The 21,923-nt window shown below is 44.3% G+C and overlaps 2 protein-coding genes across 3 annotated transcripts in view; one reads left to right on the top strand and one right to left on the bottom strand.

Annotated features, from left to right (window-relative positions):
• LOC120421594 (neurobeachin-like protein 1) overlaps nucleotides 1–21,923 on the top strand; it is a 68,682-nt gene that overhangs the window by 3,759 nt on the left and 43,000 nt on the right. The window contains exons 5-10 of one of the 2 annotated variants that reach the window (XM_039584824.2): nucleotides 7,409–7,489; nucleotides 7,707–7,856; nucleotides 7,924–8,196; nucleotides 8,255–8,577; nucleotides 8,636–9,326; nucleotides 9,382–12,519. In XM_039584824.2, the coding sequence (XP_039440758.1) occupies nucleotides 7,409–7,489; nucleotides 7,707–7,856; nucleotides 7,924–8,196; nucleotides 8,255–8,577; nucleotides 8,636–9,326; nucleotides 9,382–12,519 (4,656 nt within the window). The remainder of the gene's footprint in view (nucleotides 1–7,408; nucleotides 7,490–7,706; nucleotides 7,857–7,923; nucleotides 8,197–8,254; nucleotides 8,578–8,635; nucleotides 9,327–9,381; nucleotides 12,520–21,923) is intronic. The other variant, XM_039584830.2, reaches the window with a different exon arrangement.
• On the bottom strand, nucleotides 12,771–20,972 carry LOC120421610 (adhesive plaque matrix protein). The gene is made up of 2 exons (XM_039584840.2): nucleotides 19,705–20,972; nucleotides 12,771–14,791 (listed from the first exon to the last, which is right to left on the bottom strand). The coding sequence occupies exons 1-2, from the start codon at nucleotides 19,732–19,734 to the stop codon at nucleotides 12,899–12,901; spliced, it is 1,923 nt and encodes a 640-aa protein (XP_039440774.1). The 5' UTR covers nucleotides 19,735–20,972; the 3' UTR covers nucleotides 12,771–12,898.

Genomic DNA, 21,923 nt, shown 5'->3' with positions numbered 1-21,923 from the left:
CGATGCGTCCCATTTTCCAACACTGCGGGGGAAGGTTATCATCTTTGATTAAGACGATAGTATCAGGTCGAACGTTGGGCGACTTCTTCAACCACTTCCCACGGACTTGCAACTCGGTGACATACTCCTGAGACCAGCGTTTCCAAAAATGCTCCCTGAGCTGCTGGATACGTTGCCAGCGAGACAAGCGGTTTGACGGGATGTCCTCGTATGTCGGCTCGGGAACGGCGATTAACGGACGGTTAATCAGAAAATGACCGGGGGTCAAAACTTCGAAATCTTGTGGGTCAGACGAGTGAGCGAACAAGGGCCTTGAATTGAGAAGAGCTTCGATCTGACACAAGAGGGTGGAGAATTCTGCGATAGTCATAGAAGCGGATTGATATACTTTCTTGAGGACCGATTTGACACTTTTAACACCAGCCTCCCACAACCCTCCGAAATGAGGCGCATGGGGAGGAATCGTTGTCCACGTGATCTCCTTGGTGTGGCAATAATCAAAAATCTTGTCCTGAGCGAAGCGAGCTTGAAACAACAGGTAGAGTTCGTGCAATTCAGACTTGGCGCCAACGAAATTTGTGCCGTTGTCGCTGAAAACATGCTCGGGAATTCCACGGCGGGAAACGAACCGCTGAAATGCACCCAGAAACGCCTCAGTGGAAAGATCTTCAACTGCCTCAAGGTGAATAGCTTTTGTGACCATACAAACGAAAACGCAAATATAACCTTTGACCGGGACGGCGCGCCTAGCACTCTGCTTGATCATAATCGGACCTGCGAAATCGACTCCGACCTTCTGGAACGCAGGGGCAGTATCGACACGGTAAGAAGGCAAATCACCCATTTGTTGACCAATAGTTGAGGGATTAGTCTTGAAACATTGGACACAACTACGCAAAACGTTCCTTACGGTCGACTTAGCATTCAGTAACCAGAACTGCTGTCTCAGTATGGTGATGACAGCCGATGGTCCAACGTGAAGATTTTCACGGTGGACGGCCTCGATCAACGAACGAACCACAGGATTTTTGTTGGGAAGGATCAACTGATGCTTTGTACCATAAGGAAGTTTGGAATGGCGGATACGTCCACCGACTCTTAGAAGATCACCGTCCAGAAACGGTTTCAAGCTGTTCAGACGATGATTAGGTTCATCCGACTGAATGCTTTCGATTTCTCGGGAAAACTCGTGGGCTTGAATCGCCTCCACGATTTTCAGCAAGGCTACTCGCAGCTCACGGATTGTGAGATAGCGAGTGCGAACTCGACCCTCATTGGGCTTGCGGCAGTTCGAAATGAAGCGAAGAACATAACCGACCACTCGTTGGGTTTTGCGAAACGATTCAAACTTTGTAAGAAGAGGGAATTCTTCGTAGACCATGACTGTGCTGACGACAACTTCGGGTTTCAACTCGGGAATTTCGGAATCCGGTAGTTCCGGTGGAACTTCGACACTATAGATGACAGTTCGAAACGGCGCGGAACCATTCCACCAGACGGGATTCCTGACCAGTTCTTCCGCGGACTGTCCGCGTGAGACAATGTCTGCCGGGTTCAGAGACGACGGGATGTACTGCCAAACGAAATTACACGAGAGAATTTCTGCGATGCGATTGCGGACCCACATCTGCAATCTGTCCAGGGGCTTCTTTAACCATGCCAACACAACTTGGCTGTCCGACCAACAGACGATGGACGAAAAGTGATGATCTCCGATCGCATCGAGAACCTTTCGCATCAACCGGGCCAGAAGAAGTGCGGCGAGACCCTCCAATCGAGGGATGGACTCCTCTTTGATGGGAGCGACCTTTGACTTGGATGTTACCAATCTCATTTGGGCTGAACCGTCGGCGAACAACGAACGAATGTAGACGTTTGCTCCATAAGCGACCTTTGAAGCATCAGCGAAACCATGTAACTCAAAACCGACCGCGTTGGTCAGCATCATTTGCCGCGGGATTCGAATCTGGTGAAGAATCGGCAATGATGACAAGAAAGATTTCCAGCGAAGAGTGAGGTATTCATCAAGTTTTTCATCCCACTTGAGCTTCGACTTCCAGAGAGCTTGCATGAGGAGTTTACCAATCAAAATGACAGGGGCGATAAAACCAATTGGATCGTACACTCGGGCGATCGCTGAGAGGACCTTACGTTTGGTCGGATTGTCACAATCGAGGGGTAACTGTGACACGAAAACGAATTCATCGGTGAGGGGATTCCACATAAGACCAAGCGTTTTGATGACTTCGTTGATACCACAATCTCCTAACGACACCAGGGAATCTCTCTTGTCGAGAGGGATCGTGACCATGAGAAGTTCTTCGTTGGAAGACCATTTGTGAAGTTCCATTCCTGCGGACTTGAGAAGCTGAATTAACTGAAACTGCATTTCGAAAGCCTCATCCAGGCTGTTCGAACCAAACAGTGCATCATCGACGTAGACATTTTTCTCGATGACCTTTGCTGCGAGTGGAAATCTGTCCTTTTCGTCGCGGGCCAGCTGTAGAAGTGCTCTGGTGGCGAGAAATGGTGCTGCGGCTGTTCCATACGTCACGGTTGACAACTCCAGAACACGAAGCTGGGCGGAGGGAGACTTCCGCCAGAAGATTCTCTGCAAAGGGGTGTGACGTGGATCGACCAGGATTTGCCGGTACATTTTGGCAATGTCGGCGCTGAGAACGTACTGATGCTTGCGAAACGAAAGAATAATCGACAACAAATCCCGCTGGACTGTTGGACCTACCATCATGACATCGTTAAGAGAACTACCCGAAACTTTCGCGGATGCGTCGAAGACGACTCTGCATTTTGTCGTCGTGTTTGAAGGGCGAAGAACTGCGTGGTGAGGAAGATACCACTTTACCAAATCTGGAGGGTCATCAGACTCTTTGACTTCCCTGCAGTGACCAAGCGACTCGTATTCATCCATGAACTGATCGTACTGAGATTTCAGATCAGGGTAGCGAGAGAGTTTCGATTCTAGCATGAAGAATCTGCGGAGCGCGAGCGAACGTGAGCTGACCAGCTTAGAGACCTCATCCCTAAGTGGCAGTTGAACGACATATCTACCATCATCGTTGCGATAATGCGTAGCCAAGAATTGGGATTCACATTTTTCATCTTCGGAGGTAGGACAGAACTCGGGCGAGACGCTTTCGACTTCCCAAAACTTCTGCAAAATTTGATCGAAAGGTTCCGAGACTGCGTTGAGAGCTTGAAGAGCAAAACCGGCGTGAAGAGGGGACGTTTGAACTTTACCACCAACTAACCATCCAAGCTTTGAATCTTGGAGGCTAGGACCCTCATCGGAGAGTTTCATGAAAGCGGGCTTCATCAAGTCATAGAACCAATCCATACCAATTAACATGTCGATCTTGTCAGGTTTGTTGAAACAGGGATCTGCGAGTAGAATTCCAGGGGGAAGATCCCACGAACTGATGTCAAACGAGGCAGAAGGAATGTGGCTTGTGATCTTGGGAGAGATTAGACAATTAACAGTGAACGAGAAGTCACTGCATCTTGAACGAACGTTAACTGAACCCCGTTGCTTGACTGTAGATCGCACACTACCAATACCCGAGATGGGAACACTCACTTCTTCAATGGGCAAATCAAGGGCGGATGCAAGGGAGCTTGAAATGAAACTTACTTGTGAGCCACAGTCGAGCAGCGCACGGCATGCCTGCGGCCGCTGATCACTGCCCAACACGTCGACGAGAGCGGTGAGAAGCAGAACTTGGGTTGACGGCCGATGTGATGCGCTGGAATGCGCCGATGTCACCGGCGGCGGCTGCTTCGACTCCTCCAGAGCCGAGCGTTGACGAAGGTGTGCTGGAACAGACGGCGATTCCGGCTTCTTCGCTGGTTCTGCTACGGTTGACGACTTCGTGCCCTGGGCGCCTTCGCCGGAATGCAGCGAAGTGTGGTGCTTCCGCTGACATTTGGCGCACAACTTGGTAGACGGACACCTTTTGACTGGGTGACCACTCCTCAAGCAGTTGAAACAGACGTTCCTCTCTTTCACCAGGTTGAACCGTTGACTTACCGAGAGGGCTGTGTACTCCGGGCACTTGAAGGATGGGTGACTCCGCTGGCAGAAGTCACACCGGATGTCTGGTTGCGTAGTAGTCGTCGCTGCGTTGGCCTTGGGATGTCCTTGCTTGTACGCCTTCGGTGGTGCTTGCTTGAACTGGATCTTGGCCGACTCCTCTTGAGCCGAGCTCTCGCATCTCTCGAGCACAGAGACGCGCTCCTTCAGGAAGTTGATTGTTGCTTCGTAGGTTGGTAGCTCGCCTTTCTTCACGGTTGATTCCCAAAGCTTCTTCGTGGTGTCGTCGAGAGCTTGAGCGATGAGGTACACCGCGATCTGCTCCGACAGACCGTCGATCTTTTGGCCGAGGAACTTGAGGTTTTCCACGTTGCTGTCGACACTCTCGACCAATCCTTGAAGTCCGACGTAGCTCTCCTTGGGTAGCTTCTTGATGTCCAACAGTCCGCCGATGTGGAGATAGACCCTACGACGTTTGTTCTCGTACTGTTCGGTGAGAATCTCCCAAGCTCGACCGTAGTTGCCGTCGCTGATAGTTTTGGCGTCTATCTTGCCGGCAGCGTTTCCGATCAACGCGTTCTCCAGGTGGTATAGCTTGATACGGTCGGGCTCGTTGGTCTTGTCTACAACATCTCGAAACATTACCTTGAACTTCTCCCACTGTGCGTAGCTGCCGTCAAACTTGGGAATCGCACGTGGGAGCGACTGTTGGACGACCAGCGGTTGCCGGTTCACAGCTCCTGCTGGTTGCTCTGGAACGGACAGCATCTCGAGCCAGGTTTCGAGAGCTGTTGCAGTTTCATCGTGAAGTGCGTCGAACTGCATGTTGAACTCGTTGTGTTGCTTGCGATCTGCTACTGCTGTCTTCGCCATGATCTGCTGATGAAGGTCTTGGAACTCCTCGTAGACTTTTTCCAACTTCTTCATCATCATGCGAACTTTCGCCAAAGTCAACGCGGGTGCGTCGCCTTCGGCCGGTGCAATCTCCTCCTTCATCCTTGCCACTTTGCCTTCGGCTTGGAGGCGCATGTAGATAAGGAACTCCAACTCCATGGCTTCTTCTTCCGGCTTTCGAGTTTTCTTTGGACCCATGGTTGCACTTTTAGCTCACTGTTGCACTTCACTGTTGTCTTTGTTTGTGTGTTTTGTGTTGTGTGTATGTGTTGTGTGTATGTGTTTGTGTTGTACTAACCCCAAACCCAACCCCACTGACGGTTCCCAAGCCCTTCCCACTTGACGAACCCAAACCCAAACCCACTAACGTTTGTGTTTGTCCACTTTGCTGAGAGCGTTCACTTTGTTCCACTTTTCCAAGATCGTGTTTTCAATTTTCACTTTGTTTGTTTTCCACCAAAATCACTTTTCCGTGTTCCGTTTCCGCACTGACCCGCTCTGCCTACCGTTGAGAGGACTTACAACCCTACCGGAATGGAGGTTTTCCGGTTGCAGACCAAATGATCCGGATTTGAAGGACCAAATAATGTTGGGTCTGAGGGATCCGATGCGGTGGATCCCGGTTCCAAGGTAGACGCCAAGGTGGACTGTATTTCCAAGAGGCTGGCCGGGTGAACAGCCCAGTTCCCCAAGCGGAACTGGACGTCTCCCTGCAGGAAGAAACCCCTATCACCAGGGGCCTCCTGCCTGTTGACGGTTTTGGCCAGAAGGAAGTCCCAATGACTTCCTCTTCAAAGGTGGGGGTGCGACAGGGGCAAGATACTCACTCAATCTTCAGGGGTAGACGCTCCGGTTTGAGCGTTGGGCCGACTTGTGCGGCAGAATCAGGGGCAAACTCGTGGACGGCAGGCTCGGCGGGCGGAAAACGGAAACACTTTGCGTTCAAATCACTCCATCTTTAATCACGGTTTTTCTCTTTGGTGGCTATTTACACTGTACACTCTTGTTCCTTTCGTCCACGGTCGCCTTGTTGACCGGAACTGGTGGAACCGCGCTCTTGTCCGTGGTCGCCAAGATGACCAGGACTTCGCCGCGTTCGGCCACGAACGGCGTGTCCTTCTCCGCGAGCTGCTATCGGCGGAGGCGCAGGCCGATTCCGGCTGGATGCGTGATGACGGAGGCTGCTACTGCTGCTAACTACTGCTACCACTGGAATGACTTGCTTCCAGGTTTGTACTGTACTGCTTCGCCGGTATGGAATAATGCTCCAGAAAAACTTTATAGATGATGCGCACCGATCACGAGCGCTGACTCCATGCGCACGCGACCAGCTCCGTTTGCGATTGCTAGCATGCGCGCGCAAACGACGGACGTACGATCGTAAGCGATGGACACGATTGGCGCGTGCAACGTTGTCGTGTTTGACAGCTCACAACGACGCGCAAACACGACGCGCGCGGCTGGACCATAGACTCAATTATGTGAAGACTGTTCTGCGCAGACGGCGCAGACAGAATTTGAACTTCGGTCCGTGAGGCGGACTGAACAAATTGTATAAGCGAGATGCTCGAATCTCAGCTCGAAATGAGACACTTGACTTTTTCTAATAGAATTATCCACGCACGCGGTTAAAAGTAATAAACTATAGTTAGTTTTTTCTTCTATTTCGTTTAAAAAATTGTTGCAGTTCAAATCACATTGAATTTGTATTTTTTTTGTTTTGTATGGAAGTGTAAATTTTGGCCACCTCCCGGGCCGGAACCAACTAACGGGTTACGTCGCTGGTGGATTAGAACGCCAGTACGGTGGTCGTAGCTATGGAGAGTGCCTCGCTGGCCATTGCGTTGTGCAGGTTGATCTCTTCTGCAGCTCCAGAATGTGGAGGCGGACCTGGAAAAATGAGATGTTTTAAAGAACTTCTTGAAAAAATAGTTATGCCCTCCAACTCACCTTCCTGCCGTTGACCCGATGCGGGTTCCGACATCCTCGACACTTGACTCTACACATGACTTGGAAACGACATTGTGCCCACAGCAGGTCCCGGGGTAGCCGTCGCATTTCCGCACCGACAACTCCGTCGCTTCAACAACTGCTTCGTCCACACGCGAATTGTCCAGCCAACGTCGTCTTCCCAGTCATTCCGGACGAAGTCGTGGCCGTCGTCGCCATTTCTACAAAAAATACTTTAGAAAAATTGTTGGATTTTGGAGTTCTACTAATTCTATTACCTGTACAGAGCGCATTATCAGGATTTTCTTAAATTGACAGACAACTTCAGTTTGATTTTTTCTAAGCCTACTCCACTCTCTCATCTATACTTTTGCATTGCGACGATATCTTTCTGCGGCGATTAATTGGAGCGCAGGATTCTAATTTTTCTCGAAATTATTAATAAATAAACAACTTACAAAAAAAAATCGCTTTTCTAATGCTTAACATCATGTATCCTATCATCATGTATCGTAGGTTGCTTTAGTACGCGTACCCAAGCAAAATATTAATTCATATCACTTAAACAATTCAACTGGTGACGGAGCAAAGACTGTGGTGAGTTGTTTATCACACTTGAATGTTTTGTTTTAATGCTTTTAAATTAGTTAGAGCTTGCTGAATGTTACTAACGTAAGTCATTCTTTCCTCTGTTATATGTTGTAAAATGGTTCTCGGTAATACAAAAATGGAAAGAATGGCTTTTTGCTTGTCAGCATTTTTTTCTTCTGTGTAACAGTTGACAAACAATATCTTATTTTTTTCGTAAACGCAGCACAATGGATTACGTGCCATAAGCCCTGCTACCGTTAACATTGTGATGGATATCATTTCAAAATGGGAGAGCGACAGCGGCCTTCGTCAGCTGGTTCTCCAGTGCTTGACCTTGATGGCAATAATACTACAAAAGTCTAGTCCTGAACAGGTAATTAGATGCTTCTTTGATTAAGTAACTGATGACTCGGTACAAACAATACCCTTTCCACTTCCAGCGCCAAATCGATTTGCTTACCATTTTTCAACTCTTCATGGGTGCCGTGCAGACTCTGCTCGAAGCGGACCACTTTCTACAGAAGGCTACACCGGCGGAGAACTTTGAACTCTCCCAGCGCGATGACAATTACGTTGATATAAATTCGCTCACCGCGATCATCGACACGATCGAACACTTTCTTCCCGATTACGTGAACAAACAAGTGCTGTGCAATGCCATGTTTGAGGCCAAGTTTTTGACAACTTTGGTGCAAATACCGGACCGCGTTAAGGTAAGCACCTTAGCTTGATTGTTTAATTTGTAATAGTCACTTTTTTGTGCAATTCTAGACGTGGAACATTGATCATCAACCTCTGGGTTCGTCGTTGGTCAGGAGCATCCACAAACTGTGCAGTAGCTCGGAGAAAATTCACTACAATTTTATTCACACAAACAACATCAACATTCTGTTTGATGGGCTGAAACTGTTTGGACGACCGTCGCAAAATTTGATATGTGATTGTTTGTACTTTGCGTTCGATGGAGGCAGCAATCGCAACTTGAACGCTCAAATTGTGAGCAAGCTGATCGAGTGGATACCCACGATGGCCGAGCCGGAGCAAAACTACATCAGTGATGTGCTGCTAAAGAAATGCACGACTAATTTGCAAAGGTTTGTGTTCAAGAACCTCTTTGTGTAGATTAATATTAAAATTGTATTTTTTTTTTAGCAAACATTCCATTAGCGAACAACGCATCATAAAACGCATTGTGGAAAGTTGTCTGGTAGATCACAACAAATTGTCTGCAAAGTGTACAATAAACCTGCTGAAACTGATTGAAGAACTCGCCAAGCACAGTATTCATCCCATAGAACTGAAGAGTTTGCTGAAGCTTTTGCGTCTCGAAGTCAATTTCGAATACAGGAAACACCTGATCGAAGTTATGTTGAAAGTTTCTCAACACCGCCTTTCCCTTGGAGTTACCCCAAAGGAATACTTGGACATTCAGAACAATACCAATGGGATCACCATTCCCGAGATTCGAAAATGGGACACGGCACACGGGTTTGTCTTTCATTCATGGATACGCCTAGACAAAGATTTCGAGCATTTTGAAAGTGCAGAGGAGGAGATAAATTTGCAAAACTACCGACGTCATCTCTTCAGTTTGACCACGAACTACGGAACGGGGTACGAATTTTTCATACAGAAAAACGGAAACTTTGTGGTCAGTGTCATCACGAAGAAGGAGTTTTTCACAGCGACCGCCCAATCAACGCACCTGCTCGATGGTCGCTGGCACTCGATAACCGTGAGTGTGGTGCCACCGAAGCGGCTCTTTTCATACCATCAAATCAACGTGTACATCGATTCTGTCCAGAAGCTGGGTTCGACGATGAAATTTCCTGCATTTGCCGAGGTAACAAAGATTCACAACATTTTGTTCAGCAACTACTAACGACTGCACGTTCTAGGTTTTCCACTATTGCGCTATCGGAGCTCCGTACAACAACGTGCGCAAGGCAGCCCACACGTCCCATCAGTCCAACACGGCTCGGATGAATACCACGCCCGAGACAAGCTCACCGCCGGCGGAACGAGAGGAAAAGCCAAAGGGAGGCCTGTTTCCCAACCTGATGGAGAAAACGTTCCTGCCGGGGATAGTTTCGCAGGTTCCCAGTTACTTTACGCTACCCGCGCGACAATCGAGCACCACTTCGTTGGATCCCAGCGTGAAGTCGTACCCAATCGGGATGCAGGACCTGGTGTTTGGTGAGGCCATCTGCCTCAAGGGTCAGCTTGGGTGTGTTCTGCTGGCCGAAACGAACATCAACTTGAAGAGCGTTTTCGAAGCTGGTCCAAGTATTGCCAACGTTTTGGCAACGGACATGATTGAATCCTTCGACATGGCCTCGAAGTTTGTGTTCTGTTTTTCGCCCAGAGCATGTTTCGATGGATTGTGTTTGGATCTGGCCCCTGGAAACCAGTACAATGGACATGTCGTAGCCAGCTCATCGGGCATAGTTTCAATTCAAAACGCAATCAACGGGGTTGGAGGGATGAGTGCGCTGCTGCCAATCTTGGACAATATTAGCCAAATACCGTCGTCGGACGTGCATACTTCAGACGAGCTCATCCCGCTTACGCCGTTGGCTTCACCAACCAGAGAGGAACACTTTGACGATTGGGAAATGCTGCAAACGCATTCGCTAACGGAATCCAAAGTAATTCAAAACCCCATTGCTTGTTTTATTTGCTTGGTGCGGAACTTCATTTACGGCAACGAACTGAACAAGGAAAGTATCCTCAAAAACGATGGAATCCCCATCATTAGTCAGCTACTTCAGCAGTGCAGCGAATCGTTGTTCGACGTCAACGTACTTATGGCTGTTCAGCTGTTGATAGAATCCGTTCAAAACGAGATGCCTTCTGCGCACATGGAACTTCTGCACATTCTTTACAAAGACTTGGTGTTTAACTTTCGCATTTGGGCTCGAGCTCAGTTCCAGATTGTTATTGGACACATTCAGTACATCAGCACTATAATCAAAGAAGACCGGAAGTACTTTCGTAAGCATTTCGGAACTCAATTCTTGCTCGATACCATTCAAGAGTTTTTCGCTGGCACGTGCACTCTGCCAGCCCAGGATGCAAAAATGGTGCGTGATTCACTGCTTCGTATCTTGCGCTATTACATCCAGAAGGAGGTCAACATCAAAGAGATTTCAGCTCTACTTACCTTTCTGACCACCATCAAGGTTGAACCGGTTGTGGTGGAAATCTTAGAAATGCTTACAACCCTGATTGAGAGTAAGCACGTGAAAGATCAAATATTTCTCCTGATGTACGAACCACACATGGCTGAAGCGCTGTACACATTGTTTATGGATCGTCACTTTGGAAATGAGGTGCACACGAGGTTGCTTAAGTTCATCGGAGGGATGTTGAACACGAAACGCATTTCCAGCAAGCACAAAGCAGCGTTACGTCTGTATGAGGGTTCCATCGAGTGTAGTACGCTATACCCGGGGTTGTTTTCGTTCATGATTCCGTTCGACTTGGAGCCGGATGTTATCCTGGGTCTGTTGGATCTCAATCTCTGCCTGGATACGGAAATGGGATACGCTGGGGCGCTGTGCTTAATCTACCATGCAAACTTGGCGAATTTATCGCTCAAGCTGGAAATCGCCAAGAGACTTATGACGAGCACGTTCACCAAACCGAAAGCACCTCAAATGATTGCCAAACAGGTGGGCTGGCAGGAATCGATCGCTCGTTTGCTCATCAAAAAGCCTGTCGAGAACAGGTCCTTGTCGGATAAGGAAAAGGAGAAGGGAAACATCCTCACAAACATTGAGGATATAGTCAAGCATGAAAGTGAATCGTCAATCGGTGGGGGTCCAAATGATTTGATCGTGTTTGACGATGAAACAATGGAGCTGAAGGCACAGGAAACTCCGAAATCAGCCAACTCGTTTATGACGGAAGCAGCTTCGGTGATTGAGAGTGAATTTAAAGAGCTTGCCGACAGAGCTCAGGAAGCGGTGGTTGACAATATTACTTCGTCCATAACTTCGGTGTATTCGGTTCTTAGACAGAAGACTTCGGGTATGCAAGACGCGTTCGAATCGTTGACTTTGAGTTTCGAAGAAGTGTCGGGAAGGAAGAAGAGTTCGCTATCAATTTCAAGCAGCAGTGAGGAAAACATTTCGATGGAAGAATCGCTGGCGGTGTCCTCCGTGAAAGATGACACACAGTCAACCAGAAGTGCGGACGATCTAGATAGTACAGCATCGGCAGCGGGTGCTGGTGGGCCCAATTTGAAGAGTGTCGATGAGAACGATGAAGAATATCTAGTGTATTTAGTGTCTAATATTCTGTTTACCATTCTGTGGCGTGGAGTTGAAAATACGAACGATTCGTGGAAAGAGCGGGGACAAGTGATGGCGTGCATAAATCTGATAGCACTGAACAATGAGTTGTACTGCTCACATTTAACTCTTAGGTTGCGCATTCTGGAAATGGGAGTGCAAGCCGCACTGATTGATTTGGGAGATAACGCACAGTTAGTTGTAACTCATCAGCAGAATGCCGCTCAGTTGCTGCGTTTGGCGTACGATTTGGTAGTGCTTGATCCAAACGAAGATGCTCTGAAAAAGTGTTCGACAAAGTTGCTTGATGGAGTGCTCTCTCTGCTGGATATTCTGATGGTTTTCCAGCAGAGCAGTTCGGATGATTGGTCGGAAATGTCCCACCTGTGTTTGGGACTGCTGCTAAAGTGTTCGCACAACCACAACTCGGACATTGTCGCAATGGCCACTGCAAAGCTTCATGGACTGTTGCAGAACCGTATCAATCAGGAACCGGCAGAAATAGCCTTTCTGCTGTACAGTATGAATCACGCCATCAGTAGTGCAATCGAGGTTGGCAACTCGGAACAGTATTCATTTTTGATTCCGGTGCTGAAAGCACTGCTGGACAAATCTCGCACATCGCTAGGTCTAGCGACCAGCACTCCCGATCTTCCGGCTACGTCATCTGGACCTATTTTCTTCCAAGACTTTCAAGTCTACTGCACCTCTAAGCAATGGACCAGTTTCATCGAGAAAAAGGTATGTAAGCTTCAGCTCTCACTCTTGTTTTCAAGCTATTTTTTGGGCTTTGCTCTCTTGTATTTACCTGGTTAAATATTACCAATAAGGTGCGGTTCAAACTACAGAGAAAATGTTGAAATTAATTCTAAATATTACTACTGCAGTCCAGACTCGATTATCCGAAGTCCGATATAAACCTTCGGATAATCGAGTCTGGACTGCACTATGGACATCGGACATCTACAAAGAAATCTGTTCATTTGACCACGTTACAACGAAACGATTGATTTATTTTATTTAGTAACAACAATAAATAACATGAAATGGTTGAATGAGATAGGTACCAGATGAATTGTTCTAAAGCTACTCGCTACCAAACAAAAACAAAGTTTGTCACTCAGCTAGCATCCACCTTCGTATCTTGCTGTATTGCACTGTCCTCCGCTTTGATCGTCAAATCTTTCTTGACCCTGCTGGTTCCAAGCTGGCCTCCAAACGTCCCTGCATCGCCAATCTCGTCATAGTTTTCATCGCTCTCGCCCATCATTTCGTAGTCGAGGTTGGCCCGATAGTACGCTCCGTTGCGCCGCCGAGTTGGCTGAAATCCGTTGTTGCTGTTTCCTGCGTAATAGCTTTGGGAGTTGGATTTCTGGACGGAAAGGATGCTGACATCTTCCAAACCAATCGGACCAGTTGGCGCAGGTTTCTTCTTTGCTTCCACCGATTTGAAGTAGTTAATGTCCAAGGTTTTGTAATCAGATGCTGGTAGCGCGGAAAGATTTTTCTGATAGTTTGGATTGCTGGACGGTGTCCTGTAATTTGGTTGATTGTTTTCTTTTTGTCTATTTTGTGAAGAAAGCAACACGAAGTTGGCTGGAGATTCGTTGCGAGTCATCGTCACTCCCAGTGGTTTCGAGTGTTTCATCTGTTTTTGCGGTTCAAATTCCAGGAACTCATCGGCGTCGATGGCCACCTGATGGAAGTCGGAACTTGAGCCGAACGCATCCCGTAAGTCGTCCGTGTCAAGATTGTGAGCCACTGGCGTGTTGGAGGGCTTCGGTTTCTTCTTGCGACGAGTGGTTTTGGTACGCTTTGACGACGGTGGTGTGGCCGAGTAAAATTCTTCTAGCGAGAAGTTATCCTTATTGGTTTTTGTTTTGACGGACACTTTTTGAGATTCTGAAACTCCATCGTAGTACGTATTGAAGCTGGTAAATGGATCGTTGTCGTTGATAGTTTGAATAGAGTTGGACGGGGTCTTGTTTGGATTTTGTTTCGAGGGATTGTGGAACTGCTCTTGCTCATAGCGATTCGGTAAACTTGGGTAATAGTCCTCCTCGTCACTGTCTGTGCTACTGTGTGACGTACTGTGGGTTGAAACTACGCTGGTAGGGGGATATGAATTTGTCCCCTTTTTGTAGGACGAATCGAAATCTTTAGTTGGTTCAAATAGTTGAGGTTTTTGTTGGGTCAGTGGGACTTCGTAGGAGGTTAATGGTGTTCTGTATGGGTCTTTATTATAACCTTCGAGAGGAAATTGGTGCTGGGGATTATCAACCTCTGTTAGCCGGGTGTAGCTGGGTGGTTCTTTATGGGAAGTGAAGCTAGGCCTATTGTCCAGGAATGATGACGGTTGCTGATAAGAGGGTGACTTACTGTGAACATGCGAGGGTATCGAGGGTGATCCACCAAAATTAGGAATTCTGTTTGATGAGTATGTTCGCGTGGGACCTTCTATAATTCCGGGAAACTCATCCAAATCACTTGAACCACCATAAACTTGTTTACCAAATCCTTCGAAACTGGCCTCATCGAAACTTGGTTTGCCAAAAGAAGACCCCTGGTAAGAAATTGAACTCTGTCCATAGGCAAATGGTGGCGATCCAAATGTTGGTGACGGATGAATCGGTTTTCCGTAGCTGGCCGGTGGCTCACCGAAGGAATTTTGATCAGTGTAAGATGTTTCGTAACTAGTGCTGAACGTATCTTCATAGCCATGTGGCTTATAATGTGTCAGCGGTGGGTAGTTGACGTTTGGTGGTCCATACTTGACCTTCGGCTTTGGTGGCCTCCGTGGTGGTCTTGGCTTTCGGCGTGGCGGAGGTAACTTGGGTCTTCGTTTGATGACGCGATGTATCTCTATGTCGTGTCGTTTCTGGCGGTGCAACTTTGGTAGTACTTCATCATCCAGCAGTGGCTTTGCTGTGTTGGTGATTTCTCCATCAGAACCGGCTTCCAAGCCGTTGTGGTGGGAAACTTCTACAGCAAGTGTGGAGCAGACGAAAAACAGCTGAAAGAAATTGATAAAAAATAGCTTTTGTTAAAATATTAAAACACCTTCTGTTTGCAATCAATCCGATTTCCGCTGGGCGACTATAATTTGTATAAGACATGGTTTTGCTGATACAAATTATACCAGTCCCGGACATCAGGAAATCCGGGACTGGTATAATTTCATCAGGACATCAGGAAGTCCGGGACTGGCATATTTTGACGTTTTAAAAACTTGAATGTCTGACAAAATTACACGCCATGTTATGCGCAATATCATTATAAATACAAAAGGTTTGCGTCAATATTGTCAAATTATTCCTGATGTACTTAGAACGAACGTTGCCATAGTAATTTGAAAATATGTCTGAATGGTCTAAAAAATGATTTCTTCTGCATTTTCTATAAGACCGATGTAAATATTAAGCCATAGTTTCAACATTTGCATGGAAAAACAGTTTTAAAATGCATTTTACACTAGTCAGTTATTTTGCAATCATTAGTTTTCAAAAAATGTAGGATTTGACGACAGCAAAAATTTAAGCGAAAAAAAACTTTTCGCGATAGTGAACATCGAAAACTTTCAAAAATTCAGGTGATTTTTAAATCAACCCAAACATGCTAAAAAAGATTCTAAACTAAACTAATTGACCCAAATCAAAATATATCTAAAAAAATTGAAAAATCGTCTTGTTGTGATTTGAATACCGTCATCTGGGGCGAATCGGGACACATGAGACGACTTGCTGTTTTACGATGTTGCAGCCTAATATTTTGATTTTTTTTTTGGTTTTGGGTAGACCAGATTCAGAGCAGCAAAATGTGTACATCTATTTAAAAATTAAAAGCTTTAAACTGCTCTAAAACGTGCTGTTCCTATACAGACTGTATAGTCCCGATTTGCTCCAGAAGACGTTACCAAAGTTTTTATGTTTGTTAATAAATATTTGTCAATTTAATTTATTTGGATTTGGATTGTCTGTTTCACAAGTTAATGTTCTTAATAGTCTATCGTTGCCATGTACAGTCCAGACTCGATTATCCGAAGGCCTCGGAAAAATTTCACTTCGGATAATCGAATTACGAAGAAAAAAATGTTTTCCTGTCTAATTTTTGATTGTTGAGCATAGGTATGACCCCTAAACTACGCTAAAATTATTTAGAATTTTTAAATCCAAGATGGCGGCCAAAATGGCGGTGATGCAATATTGAAAAATGCATTTTTTTTTCAAGGCAATAAACAACTCAAATTTGACTAAAATGGGGTCGTAGAACTAAAAATTTATGTTAAAAACAAGAAAATGAAAAAATACGAAAAAAAGCATTTTGTTCGTGATTCGATTATCCGAGGTCTCATACAAACCTGCGGATAATCGAACTTCGGATAATTGAAACTTTGGATAATCGAGTCTGGACTGTATAACATTTCTAGGATCATGTATGAGTTCATCAGTTTGATTAAAAAAATATATATACGTATGCATGTATGACGAATAAAATGCATGATGTGATGTGAGTTACGGTTATCAAAAAAGAAATTTTCACTTCTCAATACATTAACTGTGATTTTTATGAATGTTTTTTTGCAAATTTGAAAAATCTGCAGGTGGGTAATAATGTGTTTTATTGAGGTTTTGAATTTGTCAAATATATTTAAAATGCAGATTGAAATATATATATGAAATATTGATGATTTAAAACCTTTCAAATGAATGTCAAACGCAAAACACACAACACAGGTGCGTTCGGCGTTTTGGTCACGTGCTCAGCTATATTAGAATGAAAAAAAAATCAAACTCGCCATTCTGGGACAGTAGAATGTCACCAGACAGACGACGACTGTTGCTCGTAGCCTTGACGTGCAGAGTTGACTGGGTTGGACACTTTCATTAGAGCGCCCAGACTGGTATGGAACGAACACGCCCGAGAAAATGTGACCAACTGCTGTTGCTGCACTAGACATGACCTAGCAGCTCAGGTCGGCCGCCACAAGCCAATGCCCTGGCCGCGACGCCGACGTCGGATGTTGGCTCGAAGAACGACAAGACCAGGCCAGGTTCGCCAGCGTGAGGTGTCTCGCAAGCGCGTGTGAGGGCAATCAAACGGGGAGCGGAAAAGCGGTCGAATTAGTTTTTACTTTTTCTCATTCTTTTGCGAGCTTTTCCATCACTCCGCGGTCGATCCACGCACACGTAGTTCGATCGCGGGTTTTGAATTTGCAATGGTCGTTGGAAACTGGTTTGTTGGAGCGGCGACACATGGTTGGAAACATGCCTAGACGGGCTTTCGATTTTTAATGCCCTCCCTGGCGTTGAAAATCGTGACTTTCAAGCGACATCGGCAGCGGTTCTTCCTCTGCGGATAACGAGTTTTCTGGTTAATCATATTATGTGATGTTTTATCACCGGATAATTGATTACTTCCATAGCTACAAGTTGAGCATTCATTGAGAAACTGTTTTGTTGGCTAGTTGAGTTGAGCATGCTTGAGAAATTTTTGGGAAAATAAATATTTGTCAATTTAGTTTATTTCAACACGACCAAATGAATAAACAAACTTGCTGTCAGTATTGTAATAAGATTACACTTTGATTAAAATATAGTGAGGGACAAACAAGTTAAAATTATTGCTAATTCGAGATGAGACGGCTCATATGGGTTGAATTAGGTCAGTTGTTTAAATCATATTCTTGCTAAATATATTGACCTATTCAGTTGGATTTGTGAACAATAGATTCTGAGTTCACCCAGTCGGCCTGGGTTCGATCCCAGACGGTCCCGGTGGCATTTTTCGAGACGAGATTTGTCTGATCACGCCTTCCGTCGGAAGGGAAGTAAATGTTGGCCCCGGACTAACCTAAAGGTTAGGTCGTTAGCTCAGTCCAGGTGTAGGAGTCGTCTCCCTGGGTCTAACAATCCAAAAGTCGTCAGTTCGAATCCCGGGGTGGAATCACGCAATCGAGAACGCCAAGGCAATGCTGTAGAGCGAATAATTTGATTTTTTTTATTTAGATTCTGAGTTGTAAAATGTGTTGAACCATTGTAAAATGTTTTTTTTTTTCTCGGTACTGTATGATTACATCATGAGGTTTTTGAAACAGTAGTTAAAAATCGCACCTTTTCATCCGGAAGCGATCAATGCATAACTGGGTGTTTGATCTGCATTCTCTCTCACACACAAAAGTTGCGTAACAATAACGTTTACACCCAACTTTGCGTGTCTGCCGAAATAAAGCCTAAACACGCACATTGACGAGTGGCACATGGATGGGTAAACCCTCTCAAATAGTTAAGCCTCCTCGAGTGGGCATTAACTATCGCCTACTTTGGACATGTTTTTGAAAAAAAGGCTTGAAAAGTTTAACCAAAGTTCAGATGGCTGCTTCAAAAAGTACCTTATAGTTGGATGTTAATTTGACGTAATATGTACACTTAAAAGAAAAGAAGCCACCTTTCTGGCACATTTTGTTCACAACAAACAGTGATACATTGAAGTCTCTGGCTGTAATAAAAATGTTTTCAATAGAGTTAAACATCTCAATCCTCAATTTTGAAAATCTATTTGTACAGCGATTCAACGTCAAACAGGAAGGACCCAAATCACAAGTGCTCAATTTGGCATGGAAGCTCCTTGGCCAAAATAATAAGTATTTTTTGGTTGCTGGGATCGGTGGTGTAGTGATAAGCGTGGTTACCTTTCCCGGTGGCATTTTTTGAGACGAGATCTGTCTTATTGCCTTCCGTCGGACGAGGAAGTAAATGTTGTCCCCGGTCTAACTTAGAGGTTAGGTCGTTAGCTCAGTACAGGTCGTCTCCCTGGGTTTTGTCTCGGTAGAGTCGCTGGTAGGCTGTTGGACTCACAATCCAAAGGTCGTCAATTCGAATCCCGGGGTAGATAGAAGCTTAGGTGTAAAAAGAGGTTTGCAATTGTCTCAACAATCAAGACACCTAGTTTCTAGTATGAATCTCGCAATCGAGAACGCCAAGGCAATGCTGTAGAGCGAATAATTTTTTTTTATTTTGGTTTTTTTGGTTTTTAGAGCACCTTTCCGAATATCCATTACCAGGATTTGGTGATATGATTATTTGTACATAAAAACTGGATTTTTCGACGCGCCTGACGCAAAAACGGAAACGAGGAATAATCAGCATTTTTCACTAAAACTGCGATAGCTTGTAAATTTGAGTAATTTTTTGGACCCTATTTCGAATTTTGTTTTGTCCCATGCCAAATTTGGACCAAATCGGAACATGGTTATGTTTGTATTTTGAAAGCAAAAAAAAATATGACAAATAAGTATTATAAATTTATAAAAGTCCAAAATAAAATTTTGCTAGTAACTTATGATTGCAAAACAACTGGACTGGTGTAATGCTTCATTGAAATTTTTTTCATTCAAATATTAAAAATATATATTTTTTTCATTCAAATATATAAAAAATATGACTTTTTTTTCGACCACATTTTAAAAATCCTCTATTAAAACTGGAAATATCATACTACCTTATTTATCGTTTGTCATAGCCAGATGAATAAAATTTGAATCACATTGGAACCATGCTTTCCGATGTTACCTTTTTATCTTTAGTTGGATATTTGTTTATATTTGTTGATTTATGCAGAAACCAACTTGTTCAACACATTTTATATAATAAACCTGGTGCTAATAATTGACCTTTAATGTTTGATGGCGAATGGTTCCACTTCTGTCGCGATAACAATGTGCATATTCAAGCACATTTTACCCCACTCTAGGATCTTCAGGGGCAATGTGAAACGATTTCAATCCGGAATAGACCCATAAAATGTTAATTATCTCGCACGCAGACGCAGCTTTTGTTCCTCTCTCCGTGCGGGTCCAAAATTGGACCCACTGCTTCCCCGTGCCATATTTGTTTTGATGGGTGTTGAATTTTTTCTTTCGATATTTACCGCGAATGTTAGCTGTCGGCAGACTGCCATGCTGCTTATTGGTTGTTGCGGTTTTGGTTTTTAACTCGGCGTGAATTCAGGTGGATCACTCAATTTTCTTCGCCCCGTTCAAGTTCAAATGACTCCTCGTATCATTTCTCTTTTTGTGGTTTTTCGTTCACTGCACGCAGTCACTCTGGTGTTTGGGCTCTGGATGATGGTAGTAATATATCAATTATTGCACAAATTATGGCCTTTTACACTTCGTTTACTATTAGCACTGCGTATCATTTTTATATCCCGTTGAGAAAACTGCTCTCAATTGAGGCTTTGATTATTCAAACTTTTCTTTATACGATTCTTTCACTTGGCGCGCGCGCAACACAAAACTAAATCCGAAAACGAGTTTTCGCGCGCACCTCGACGGCTATCGGTCCAATAGATCAGGTTCCAGCAGGTTCCTCGGAGGGGGCCAATCAGCTTCCCAAAGATCGGCGGATTTCTTCAGCTCAATACTCCAGGGGGACGCGATGATACCGATGCCACTTTCTTCGCCAGACTAAACTTCCTCGCCGACGGAGATCATCTTTTATAAAATTTCAGCATATTCGAACCTGATCTTCTGGGGCTGGTTCGTGAGTTGGTTGAGGTCTGTCTTGGCAGGGAGTTCGCGCTTCTTTCCGCGAGAGAAATGCCATTTCACGTTCATGCGAGAGAGTATTGAGCTGCTTACCCGTCGAGTAAGATGGCTAATGTTTAGCATCTCTGAGCAGCATAGCAAAGGTGGGGTGGGTTGGTTGGTTGGTGTTACTCCGGCCAAGGAAAGCAGCATGGGCGAAGACGGGTTTTCCCTCGATGGGCTGCCTGAATTCGACTTTTGTAAGCATTTTCCTCACTCGTTACCTATTGACTCTTGCAATTCAGCTCGTCGTCTTCGTTGAAAGGAGGAAATGATCGGCAGCACACGCAGAATCCATTGAGTCAACCACACGGCCAATACCTATAATAGGTCTGAGGGTAAAGATGGTTACACCATTGTATGGACTTCATGTGTTTGGGAATGGTTTGCGTTTGAGTACCACAAATTGTTCGTTCAAAATAAATTGTTTTGTATTGGCGAAAATTAAGGAAAAAGTACTGATTCCTAGAGCTTGAGGTGCCTTCCGTATTGAACCAATGATATCTCAAAATTATCTAAAATTACAGTTCCAGAATAAAATTTTATTGCACTTCTTAGAATATGAATTCATGTTTTGGATATAATTAAAAACAGTCTTGTATTTATTTTTTAAGAAAAATAGAGAAATACAATTATTGATCAAGTTAAATGTTGGTTTACGTTCACACGAGAGTTCAAATTTATTCTTTTCATTATCAAAACACTATTTTTTTTATCTTGGGCTATGCGTTTTTGCAATTTGGAAAAAAATAACAGCTTAATTCCTCTTGACAAATTAGAATTCTGGAGACAAAATAACATGATAAAACATATAATTGAACAAGTTTAGAATTTTATTGTGATGATAACATACACTTTTCTCTTTGAAAAATCGTTATCATATGCTATCTTATGTTTGAAAAGCACCTCTGAGAATTGATAAGCATTTGTAGAACTATAAGCTTCCCAGGGAAATGCAATAAATTTTCAGGGTTTAAGTTGGATCCAAAGTTGACAGGTAATTGAATTTCAACAAAATTGAAATTTGTATACTACCCATATTCGCATAAATATCCCATATGCAAAAAAGCAAGCTTAGAAAACGCAACACTGCATAAATAACTCAAAAGTGATAATAATTCATATCGGACATCTAATTTAAAGAAAGAAAGAAAAAAAAAAACATCCAGATATTAAATGTATGCTACCACTTCACCAATGGGAATGCTGCACTTTTCAATTTGTTGTACATATACAACTGAGAATTTTAGAATGTAGAATTTTATTGAATTTTACACTAGTTAGGCCGTTGCAAATATTTTCAAAGGTAATGTCGCCTCCTCTCTTCAAAACCGATCCGAAATATCTGAAAGCAGTTTTTTTTCGCAAAATCTCTATCTTATTGAAAACAAAAGTTCAATCAACTGAAAAGAAATTTTAATGCATAACCTTCAAAAAATGTATGTGCACAAGTGACGAATTATTAAGAAACAAGTCTTGAAATGAAATTTTAGAATTTAGCAACTTATGTAAGTTTTTTTAAATGCTTTGCATTCCTTGGTTTAGTCATTAGTTTATGATA

This window comes from Culex pipiens, chromosome 3 (genome assembly GCF_016801865.2).
Source record: "Culex pipiens pallens isolate TS chromosome 3, TS_CPP_V2, whole genome shotgun sequence".
In the NCBI taxonomy this organism is placed as follows: domain Eukaryota; kingdom Metazoa; phylum Arthropoda; class Insecta; order Diptera; family Culicidae; genus Culex; species Culex pipiens.
Note: the sequence above shows the minus strand (reverse complement) of the source record. Positions and strands in the feature narration are given on the sequence as shown.